The sequence below is a fragment of the Engraulis encrasicolus genome, chromosome 23 (assembly GCF_034702125.1).
Source record: "Engraulis encrasicolus isolate BLACKSEA-1 chromosome 23, IST_EnEncr_1.0, whole genome shotgun sequence".
NCBI classification, from domain to species: domain Eukaryota; kingdom Metazoa; phylum Chordata; class Actinopteri; order Clupeiformes; family Engraulidae; genus Engraulis; species Engraulis encrasicolus.
In genome coordinates, this window is record NC_085879.1 from 41159532 (window position 1) to 41171652 (window position 12121).

A 12121-nucleotide genomic window follows, 5' to 3' on the forward strand; every position below is an offset into this window, starting at 1 on the left:
TTTACCCATTACTGGGCATGTTGTATTGACCCAATGCTGGGTTAAAAATACTAACCCAATCCACTGGGTAAAAATAACCCAATATGTGTGCTGTGCAATAGTTACTCAGTGACTGGGTATTAGAATACCCAATTTGGGTTATTTTTAACCCAGTATTTTTTAGTGTGTGGGTTTTTCTGAGCTGGAAGCCTAAACTATGTACAAATAAACAATTGAATGATTGGAATAGTTAAAAAAAACTGGACCATGAATAATCCATGACAGTTTAACATTATTGATGGAATTGTGGAAATAAATCAACTTTTTCATGCTATTCTAATGAAGTGGCCTGGAGCTGTATTTGGACATCCTTACAGTAGGTGGCAGAGTGGAGCCAGATGAAGAGGAAGTAGAAGAAGAAACGGAACGAATGTTTTCAGGGCATTGTTTTGGTCGGCGGACGTTCAAACGGGCACGAGGAACCCAGGAGTTTTCGGCATGTGGATATGTTGACCATAAATATGCATTTCTAAATTATCTCCATCGATTTTGTTGAGAGTTTAGAGTGAATCACTTTTAATATGTCTACTGTCGTGTAACCGCATTGTCTGCTTTCACTGTCGTGCTTCTATTTTCTCGTTCAGGTGGTGTAGTTAACTCACGTGTGTACGTGTGGGGACTTTAGCCTACTGGATGTTACAGCTGTTTAGTGAAGTCCCCAAATAAATACAAAAGTATTTGCACGCCCGATTCGCTCATTTGCCGTTCTTACAACGGCTTAAAACACTAGTCAAAATGGTGTTTTTCACGTGCAATGCCTGTGGAGAATCTTTGAAGAAAGCACAAGTGGATAAGCACGTAATGAAATGTCGACAATGCCAAGTACTCTCGTGTATTGACTGTGGGAAAGACTTCTGGTAAGTGATCATCTTTTGTTCTCTTCTCACGTTGTTATGAAACATACTCGCCTACAGATGATACTTCAGTTGACTTTGCTTGCCTGATGAAATATCATACATTCTTGGCGTACATTTTAATTGGTCTTCTGGATGGTCCCACAGGGGGGATGACTACAAGGAGCACCTCAAATGCATCAGTGAAGATCAGAAATATGGCGGTAAAGGTTTCGAGGCCAAGGCCAACAAGGGGGATGTCAAACAACAGCAGTGGATGGAGGTATAGTCTGATGGAACTATGTTTACTTTGTTTGGTGTCATTAGATTTGTTTACGTGACTCTGGATGGACCCTGTGTTGCAAGCGTACACCACTGCATATTTCCTGCAAGTGACTAGACAGTCTCGTACTTTTTGTGCAGAAAGTCCACGAGGCCATGAACAAACCAGGCGTAAGTGCAAAGCTGAAGGAAGTGCTCAACCAAGTAAGCTCATATGACAACGTCCCAAGGAAGAAGGCCAAATTTCAGGTATACTTACTTAACATTTTCAACAAAGCTGTTTGCACTGCCTCTCTGAACTCTCATGTGGGTGATTCTCACGAAACGTGCAACAAAGGTGTTTTGACAACCATTTTTTCAAAATGCTTTTTTGGTTGAATTTCTTTTTGAATCAGTTACATCCAAGTGTACAGTTACTAAGCACAATAATATCAACTTACCTGACAACTTTTTAAAACACATTTTTTAACGTTTTATAGGTCCATGTCTGCTAAAATGCTCATTACCGCAATTTTTTTCTTTCATGAAATGTATTAGGACACTTAATTGTTCTAGCAGTTGTGTTCATTGAATATTGATAGTTGTACTAGGGGCTACATAAAACACTCAAAAAAGTTTTTTTTCTTATTATTTTAGTTAAGAATTTTACCATTTTACCTCATTACCGCAATAGGATCATTTGTTTTCCTCTTTAATTTTAGAATACATCAGTGAAAACCTACAATTTCGGTCCAAAAATATACTGAAGTGAAAGAAACATGAAAGGTACTGTGTTCATAAAAAATATACATGAATACAGTTTTCCTTTAGTACTTTTTTTCCAATTAAGTGCTCATTTCGGTAATGAGGGATACGTTTCGGTAATGAGAATTTGTTTTCGGTAATGAGAATAAGGAGAAATAAATTGAACTAAAGCCAAATATTAGTAAATGATGTGTTATTTGTTTTTATTATTAGCACAACGACAGAGCCTCCAGGGCAGAACTAATCAAATGACACCTATTAAGATGATAAATATATTCTATATAAAACCATTCATTAAGCTACTGAAGGATATTGGGATTCAAGACTTAACCCAGCCAAATATGACACATTTTGTAAAGGAATCTTAGAAAATACATTTGCAATACAATTAAGTTATATTCAGGGGAACTAGAGAAGGTGGGGTCTGTTTTAAAGGTGGCTGCCTTCAATATAGGCCTAAAGTGCTGGGGGAAATCCTAGTTTGTTTTATTAGTACGGCTCTCTGAGAACTTTTACGGCCCTCGGATGAATTTGAAGAGGTCCCTCGAATGAAAAAGGCTCCCCACCCCTGCAGTAGGTGAATAGGCGAGGCCCCTCCTGGGCACCAAAGTAACATCATAGTACAAGGGGTGAAGGCCAAGGGGTGCACTCTGAAGTTAAGAAAGCCCATTGGGAAACTCCAACTCCCATTGTCATTGTGACACAGCACTCTACAGCACACAAGTGAACACTGCACACTGCACACAACGAAATTGCATTTATGCCTCACCCGTGCAAGGGGGCAGCCCTCAGTGGCGCCCCATGGGGAGCAGTGCGGTGGGACGGTACCATGCTCAGGGTACCTCAGTCATGGAGGAGGTTGGGGGAGAGCACTGGTTGATTACTCCCCCCACCTACCTGGCGGGTCGGGAGTCGAACCGGCAACCTCTGGGATGCAAGTCTGACGCCCTAACCGCTCACCCATGACTGCCCTTTATAGTTATAGTTATAGTTATAGTTCGTCCATCATCAAAACACCGGAGGGTAGCCACCTGATGACCCCAATGAAGCGCATACATCCCACTCCTCATCCCCACCCTGAATATGATATCACAACTCACCACTGATCTCTCCAGCCAAAAATCTATAGTGGACCAGAAATCTAAATCTGTTATGAGAAGGGAAATCATGTCGCAGTGCGAGGTCGTGCACTGGACTTTTTTTCTGACTCGGCGCGCACCAGCAACTAGGAAGTAGGAAGTAGAAGGAACAGGAGATGACTAGAGTAGGTTGTATGGTATGCCGGTTCGGTACACCTTGATTTTAGGGTCACAGTTCGGTACATTTTCGGTACAGTATCACCATAATACTGTCCGGACCAAAGCCGGAATTCACTATGAACGTTATGTGTTATGAAATATCACTGAACACCACTAACTGCTTGAGTTGCACATTGCACACTAATGGCAGTCAGGGCATCAGACTCCCGATTCCTGACCCGCCAGTGATCTCCCCCATCCTCCTCCATGACTGAGGTACCCTGAGCATGGTACTGCTCCCGTTCGGGCGCTATTGGGGATGAGGCATAAATGCGGGTGAGGCATAACTACCATTCTGTTGTGTGCAATGTGCAGTGTTCATGTGTGTGCTGTGGAGCGCTGGATCATGACAATGGGAGTTGTAGTTTCCCAAGTGGGCTTTCACTTCACTCACATTTTTTAAAAAGAAAAAGTGTTGGTTTTCAGGACAATATCAGACATGCCCATAATTAGTATAGGGTGCATGAAAAACAAAATTAAAACGTTGCAAAATCCTGCTCTTCTCTTGCAGTATTGTTCCTTTGAATTACCTTAACATCCTTTTCATTTTCTAGCATGTTTGATACTTGTCAAAAGGTGGCACAATAGACTTGGAATTTTGAATTGCTGTTAATGGGCATTTTCAGCTAAATCAGTGCAAAGTGCATTTTGAGGCTGTTTTGATCCCATTACCTTTCCACTTACCCAGGACATCAAGAACTCACAGCATGACTAAAAGATGGGTACATGGGTGTTTGAGCATGGCTTAAGGATCAGAGTATGGGGGCTGAAACCTTCCTAAAGGCTGCAAAAAACATGCATGAGGAGTTTCTAATTTGGGAAAGGTAACTAGAGCATTCCTCCAAATGATTCTTCTTACTAGTTTTGATTGAAATATTCTAAAAACTAATACTTCTCGCTGAATTCGCTAAATAGGCCTATTCACTGCTATTTCAAATGCCAAGCCTTTTGTGCCACCCTTTAACAAAGATCAAATTGGATCCAAAACTTAGATTTTGGAAGGAAGTCAAGTTAGTAAAAAAGGATACTTAAATACTTAAATACTACAAAAAAATCTGTCAATTTCTGGAAAAGCACATGGACTTGAAGTGAGTCGATTTTGTCTCCCAACTTGTTCCCTTTTTGCCATCTACGCAATCTGACAACTTCACTGTAAGTGCTGGGTTCGTTGTTTGCCATTGCCTTTGCATTGGGTGACATCACTAGGCAGTTTGATTATTTTTTTTGCATCAAAGGACCACATTTCGAGGGTGGAATATTGATTCATGGATTGGCATATGAGCAAGAATTAAGTTGCTACTTGCTCTCAATGAACTTTCACAACAGGGTTTCTGGCCCATAGTCGATTGTTGTTCTTCCAAGGGTGGGACAAAATATAAATGTCACCACAACATTTGCCAGAAAGGATGAGAACAGAAAAAATGGTCTATGAACAACACCTGTATGACCACTCAATTTAGCTTATGTAATGTATAGGGAGATGATCACTTTTACAGACAAACCCCCATTAGAGCTATTGCATATGTTAGGCATTTACTTTTGCTTTGTTTACTTACAATATTGTATTTCGAATATTGATTCAATACAATTGCATATTTTAACCCGAAATGGATGCGATGTCACTTAACACTTTCATCAAGTGCTTTAACTGTAATTAAGTGACATAGTGACAATATTTATACTGCAAAAATATAATTTGTATTTAAGGTTGCAGTTGCATGTTTAAAAATGTAAATAAATAAAAAGCGAAATGAATATAAGGTAAGCGTACCCATTAAGCCCATGTACCCTTTAAGCCCACTTTCAACTTTGAGGTCAATTTAAAGAAATGGAAAAGGTGAATTTTGTTGTTCATCACCCTATCCAATTAAAGGGTTTAGTAACTGACAAAATGTTTTTTATTGCAAACAAATCACATTTTTTATCGTCGAGTTATTCCCGTCCAAGTGAATCCAGTCTCAGGACTACTGACAAGAAGTTGCCTCAAAACTTTGCTGTTTTGGGACATGTCAGAAATCATAGAATATCAGATAGTTTAAGTCAAATGTTTTGAAAATACTTTCATATTTAGTAAACTAAGAGGTAAATGTAATGATTTTTATATATATACATGCAGTGTTTTACTAAATTATAGCATTTCCCTTCAAATGGAAAGATGTGTTTTATGAGCGAGCACACGCCGATATTTTCTTGATACAACCACACACCATCTTTATCTTACTCTACCGTAAGACTTAAGGTGGTTAGGTATGAATTCTAAGCATAATCCAGTTTGTTTGGCATTGGTCTTTAAAGAAATGCATCATGAAATGTTTTGTGGAGTTGATTATTTCCATAAAATAGCTTTTTGTATAGGCGGGCTTAATGGGTACAAGGTGGGCTTAAATGGTACACCCCATTGAAATGCATGCAAGTTTGCATGCATGCTTATGAAAAATGCCTTTGAGGGACATAAAAAGTGCTGTACAATCCCAAGTTGTTGGTTTAAAAGGCGTAATGTAATGAACTAACAATAATCAATAAGAAAAAATACATTTCTCTGTTTGGATGAAGAATTTTATGAAGTATATGAAGTAAAAGATGCCGTAATCTAAATCTTACTATTTAACAAATTATTTCACAAAAAAAATATGTGAAGATGATAGAAAAATAAAGAAATTTAGATTTTGGTGGGCTTAATGGATACGCTTACCTTATGTCATGAAAATATATTCTAAATGTAAATCACCATAGAGTCTCATTACCGAAATTGACAATCCTCATTACCGAAAGGTACTTAAAACATTGCGGTAATGAGAATGTGTATTGCGGTAATGAGATGGCTCAGCACAATAATGCTAACTGTAACTTGAGTAATTATGACATAGCTAATTCATGACCATTGTTGAATTCTGAAAAGGAATACCCTATTACCAAGCAAGTTTAAAATGAAAAAATCTTTTTCATTTTGAAATATTGACTAATTTCGGTAATGAGAACCACTTTTGTCGTATTTGCATATTTTTGAGACAAATTGTGACATTTTACAGGCACAAACAATAAGGCTGACTAATCATGTAGCCATCTTGAATCTCCTGTTGGTACACATCAATTGTAGGTAGTTTCAGCTCATATTGAAATTCTGATGGCTTTTAATTGTAGCTCTGAAATATATTGCGGTAATGAGAAGAAAAACTTGGGGACACGATCTTTTCTTGAAATATTCATTAGTGTTCATTATTTAATTTGCCAACAAGGAACACTTAATGAAACTTCAGACATAGACCAACGCTCTTGTAGTGTCATTTACGTATTTTTATTTTTTTTATTATGTTTTAACCTAATTCAAAGACCAGAAATTTTGGTCGGGACACATTTCGGTAATGAGAATTTGCCTATAAAATGCATAAAAAGTGGAAAATAAAAATAACATTTTTTAAAATGAACTAGTGTGCCAGAAAGTACACGTCTTGCTCTACAGTAATGTATATTATCAAAAGAATCCCTGTCATATTTAACCATTAAAACCTCATTGCCATTGATTTTTTTTAGCTTCGTGAGAATCACCCATATGGTGGTTTGCCTTTTCACTCAATTGTTTTCCTCTGTTTCTGTGCAGAACTGGATGCAAAATAGCCTGAGAATCTATAGCAAGCCCTTGCAGGATCAAGTTTGGGAAGTCTTCGCTGCTGCTACAAGCAATAATGTAAGTAGTTGTTTGTCACACTCGCAACATACCATTGAAACATATTGTGTGCACAAGTCGAGTTTGAAATGAATAATGCTGGAACGTTGTAAACTAATGAGCTCATCCTCATGGCATTGGCGCTGACATTCATGAATTGTATTGTAAACATCTTTTACTACTTGGCACCTTAAATTCCACCCGGGTATGAATAAAGTTACTCTACTAAACGGTACATGAATACACCGCCACAATAATTTAATTTTGTGTGGCCTTATTGCTGCTCAAAATAAACGAATGTGATTTTATTTTGGGTGGAAGCGGTATGTGATGAGACTGTGATTGCTGGGGCAGTCGTGGCTCAATGGTTAGAGCACTGGCCTTTAGATCAAAGGGTTGCCTGTTCAAATCCCACCATTACCAGCCCCTCAAGCCATGGAGGAACTGTCCTTGAGCAAGGCACCTAACCCCAGACTGCTTCAGGGACTGTAACCATTATCCTGTACCTAAATAACTGTAAGTCGCTTTGGATAAAACACTTCAGGTAAGTGTAATATAATGCTGGGGAAAGCATCTAATTAAGTTCTTCATTGATTATTCAAGGGTCCCGCAAAGGCAGCCGAGGAGCAACAGACTCAGAATAACACAAACGGCACAACTACTGAAGCCGATCAGAACGGAACGGCTCAGACAGAGGTTGAATCAGAAGAATCCGCAGAGCCGGCAGCACCTGTGAAGGAGAAGAAGAACAAGAAGAACAAAGCGGCCAAAGCTGAACAGAACGGAACAGAACACGAAGAACCGTCCACCGAGCCTGCAGAAGCACCGCTGAAGCAGAAAAAGAATAAGAAAGGCACCAAAGCCGATCAGAATGGAACGGCTCAAACAGAGGTTGAACCAGAATCCGCAGAGCCGCCAGCACCTGTGAAGGAGAAGAAGAACAAGAGGAACAAAGCTGCCAAAGCTGAACAGAACGGAACACCCCAGGCAGAACCGTCCACCGAGCCAGAAGCACCGCCGAAGCAGAAAAAGAAGAAGAAAGCCGCCAAAGCCGATCAGAATGGAACAGCGCAGCCGTCCACCGAACCATCCGCAGAGCCAGTGGAGCCTCTGAAGGAGAGGAAGAAGAATAAGCGCGAGCGCAAGGAAGAGAGGCGGCAGCTGAAGAAGCAGAAGAAAGCCAATGGACATCCAAATGGCCAGCAAGAAGAGGAGCAGAACACGGCACCTCAGCAGACAGAGGAGATATCCAAGAAACAGAAGAAGAAGAAAAGGAAAATAGAGGAGGTGGAGGAGGACAAGACTACGAACGCGGAAGCTGAGAGCAAACCCAAGAAGAGTAAAAAGGCCAGCTTAGATGGTAAGCCTGGTCGCAAAGTGCCATCTCTGTAATCTTATTTTATGAATTCATTTGTGAATGTTTCAGGCTTACTTTGTTAATGTGTGTCTACTTTGTCAACATGTGCTTAGATTCGCAGATGTCTGAATTGGCAGAAGATGCAGAAGGGGAGAACACTGAACAAAGTTCCAAAGGTATAGTTACCCAAGCAATTACAATTGTTTATCATTTATGCATATCATTTTAGGGAGGAAAAAAACCTTGAAGTTGTGCTTGGATAGATACCTTAATATTTTTGTAAGTATTGTCTTTCATAGGAAGCAGACCATGTGCTGGTGATGTGATCCAAACATGGGCATGTGCTTGTAATTGCTACAAAATCTCACTAGAGGGCAGTAGTGTGCGTTTGTGTACACCCAGATCCATAGTCAGTTTTAGGTTCAGGGCATCTCTGCAGAATTTTACCCCGTTTTAACCGGTCCTCACATCAATACCATTCAGGTGGTGTCTGTAAGAGAGATGTACATGATTATGACGTGAACGGATGACAAGTATTCTGTTTTCTCAAACAACTATAGGAAGTGGATTATACAGACCAGTGCACTCTTTTGTCTTGTTACCTGAGATGACCACGACTTATTTACTCACCCCATGCAATATTAAAAGGCCTCCCTGTTCTTTCCAGGCAAGTTCAACTGGAAGGGAACAATAAAGGCAGTGCTGAGGCAATCACCAGAGGATGGCCTTCCTATGAAGAGACTAAGAAAAAAGGTAATTACAAAAACAGCAGCATTAATCATTATGTCCTATAAATGGAGATTGAAGGTGACGGCTCTACTTTTACTCGTGAGGAAACAAGCACGGTTATTCAATTAAAATGTAATGTAATCAATATCAGTTTGCATTTCTGTGTTCCACTACCTTAAGTTAAATACATTGGTTGATGATGCCAAATTGTATTTATTTACACAAGTTGTGAATATTACTCTCAGTGATTTTTTTTTTCTTTCTTTTTTTGTCTTTTTATTTCTAACACTCAGGTGCTGGCTGCATATTATTCGTTTAGTGGTGATGGAAACTTCAGATCAGAGGCAGAGCTCTTCTCGCTGTTCAACAAGAAAGTCAACGGCAATCCCAAGTTCAGGGTCGTCAAGTACAACGTCAGACTCGTGAAGTAACCATTCGTCATCATCACTCACTACTCATGATCTGCCCTTCCAGAGACATATTTTTCTTCCCATTCCCTGAGCGTCATCAAATTGCTTTTTTTAGACCGAAAAAAATAAATGTTCTTGATGAACTTTACATTCGCCTCCTCATTTCGAATGAAATTGTGATAATAAATGGTGGCTGTTATTTAGGCGACTTTTGGAACAAAACAACACGACCAGCAATCTTCTTCCTTTTAAACGGTAACAGAACGGGAACAAGGCAACGTGCTGCCCTGATTACTCGGCTCAAAGGGCTTAGATGAATCGCTGGGGGATTCCTCTGTTGTGCCCATTTTAAAAAAAAAAAAGAAAAGAAATTAATAAATAAACTGAGTCTCCACACCAAAGCCAGGACGTGCCACCGAGCCCGGTGAAAAGCCTCCTGACTAAGCTAAACTGCTTGCCAACAATACGGGAGTGATAAGAATGGAGGACGACACCTAACCTCGCCTTCTCCTTTCTCACCTCATTCAGGGAGGGGGGGAAGGCTGGGAAAACGGGTCCTTATCTCTGCGGTTTAGGCAGGTTTTTTTTTCAGTGGTGGCAGTGGCAGTGTTTTGAGGTGTGTGTTTGGGTGGGGTGGGGTGGGGTGCACCTGAGGTAAATTTGACTCTCAGGTGGGACGGGGCTAATGCACATTCCTCTGCACCCCGAATGAACGGGGTTCAGTTCACTTGGCCGCGCACACAGAAGCCCCATAGAGGCCCGAGAGAGGCGAGCAAGACTCGGACCCCCGGGTGAAAGTCTTAACACTGACCAATTTCCAGCAAGGAGAATGAGAAGCCTGTTGGACACGCTCACTGTGACACACACACACGCACACACACGCAAACGGGAGCTGGTGAAACACATGCGCGCGCACGTGCACACATACACACGCACACAATCGGGAGCCGGCAAAGCAAGCAAGAGCTCCATCCCTCCCTCCCTCTCCGTTATGAAAAGTTCTCCTAATCCAGTGTGCTAAAATGGATCCTTATTCAGCAAGGTGCTTACCTGTAATTATATACGTCTCCCCGTGGGTATTTGGGAAGCTATTACTCATGTTTTGCAAGTATTATAAATGTGTGCTCAACAAGCTTTTTGGTGCGTAACCAGATATGTTTTTGGTTGGCATTGTACACTTTTTTTTTTTTTACTTCACAAAGATCATGGCACAAATTATGTTTTGAGAAAGGTCATCTATTGTCCTCCAAAAGATTTATGTGTCTCCGTTGAGCTATCAATATTGCATAACAGACTGGGTTGGACCTTAACTTGTCGCCCCTTTCTTTTGTCAGTTTGGACCAGTCACCAGTCCTTCTTGAAAGGACGCGCCATTGACTAACTGGTTGCTCTCATGTAAGCTTACTTGACACCAGAATTATCTCTCCCATTAGGTTTTCGTGTGTGTGTGTGTGTGTGTGTGTGTGTGTGTGTGTGTGCGCGCACACGAGAGAGAGAGAGAGAGGGAGTTTGGCAATATGACGATGAAACCGGATCGGGCATTTTCTCATAAGAAAAATAAAATAATAAGAGCAGCTGGCTCTGGTACTCCAGCCCTAAAATGGTCTATTAGTTAGATTTTCATTCATTTACAGCTACTTTTCAGATGTTGCTCATTTAGTACAGGGGTGTGGTGTTCACCTTTATGAAGAGGTGTCAAAAGTAAAAATAAATAATACATTTTTAAAAAGTGATGGACCCTTGTTAGATTTTAAGCTTTTTTTTCGTAACAAAAGCCTATCTACCTCATTAGGTACATTGGAGTAAATGGTGTAACAGCCATGACACCTCTGCAGTAATGAGTGGTTCTATTCCATCGTAATCATTATCTTTGTGCTGAAATTTAAAAAAAACACTTGCAAGTAGCAATTCATACAGCCAGTGAGATGTGGCCTTCATGACATGTCGCAAGCCAAAACTCTTGTGCTGTTGCACCATCCATGTGTGTCTTCCTGGTGTTTCCCTTCTTACCAGTAGGGAAGAGTTGGTGATGTGCTGAACAGTGGTGTAGTCTACTTATTTATGGTGGGTATACTGTATATTTCAGTATTTCTTGAGTGGGTATATTGTATATATTTGTGCTATTCAAAACAATGGATCAATCAATTTTAAGTGGGTATACTGAAATCCCTGAAATTTAGAAGTGGGTATACTCCGTATACCCGCGTTCTACATAGACTACACCACTGGTGCTGAACGGGAAACGTACACGCAACAATAAAAGGGCGGCTGTAAACGCCACATAGAAACCCTAGCCTGGCGACGGCATCCGTGTACTCCACCCAAAGATTGACCGAGTCAACAGTCAGCTATTCGCCCAGGCTACAGAAACCCACCCATGCTTCAACAATTAAGGATTTTTACTGTATCTTCATGCAATGTGGAGACAACAAAAACAAAACCATGGGGGCAAGCTGGAAAAAGGCATGGAGAGGGTTATGTTAGTTACATGATCCACTCCAAAGATGTGACCGTAACATGATGTTGACTGCTTACCATGGGGTAGCTTTTAGCAGGAGGCCATCACATGCGCTCATTAATTGAAGATTGCAGCTTACAGGCTTAAAGACTTATAATTATCTTTCATTTCAGCTCATCATTAATTTCATTTCTGTGTCCCAGTGGAGCTAATCAACATGGTCAATGAGAGCATATTGTGTCCACCTTTTGCTAAGGCAGTGGTTCTTAACCTGGGGTGTGGGCACCCCCTGGGAGTTCGCCAGAGA

The 12121-nt window shown here is 40.6% G+C and overlaps 1 protein-coding gene across 1 annotated transcript; it reads left to right on the plus strand.

The window, feature by feature from the left end:
• The first annotated feature begins 415 nt into the window (after positions 1 to 415).
• lyar (Ly1 antibody reactive homolog (mouse)) lies at positions 416 to 9504 on the plus strand. Its single transcript, XM_063190691.1, has 8 exons — positions 416 to 896; positions 1041 to 1155; positions 1296 to 1403; positions 6795 to 6881; positions 7464 to 8220; positions 8331 to 8393; positions 8885 to 8970; positions 9240 to 9504. Exons 1-8 carry the CDS (start codon positions 775 to 777, stop codon positions 9375 to 9377), a joined length of 1476 nt encoding a protein of 491 aa, XP_063046761.1. The 5' UTR covers positions 416 to 774; the 3' UTR covers positions 9378 to 9504.
• The last annotated feature ends 2617 nt before the right edge of the window (positions 9505 to 12121 follow it).

What these genes read in the sequence shown, in the direction of transcription:
- lyar (XM_063190691.1), top strand. Translation starts at nt 775, where the DNA reads ATGGTGTTTTTCACGTGCAATGCCTGTGGAGAATCTTTGAAGAAAGCA. An exon ending in CTGCTGCTACAAGCAATAAT is followed by an intron (nt 6,882 to 7,463) that starts GTAAGTAGTTGT and finishes TGATTATTCAAG; the next exon opens with GGTCCCGCAAAGGCAGCCGA. An exon ending in TGAAGAGACTAAGAAAAAAG is followed by an intron (nt 8,971 to 9,239) that starts GTAATTACAAAA and finishes TCTAACACTCAG; the next exon opens with GTGCTGGCTGCATATTATTC.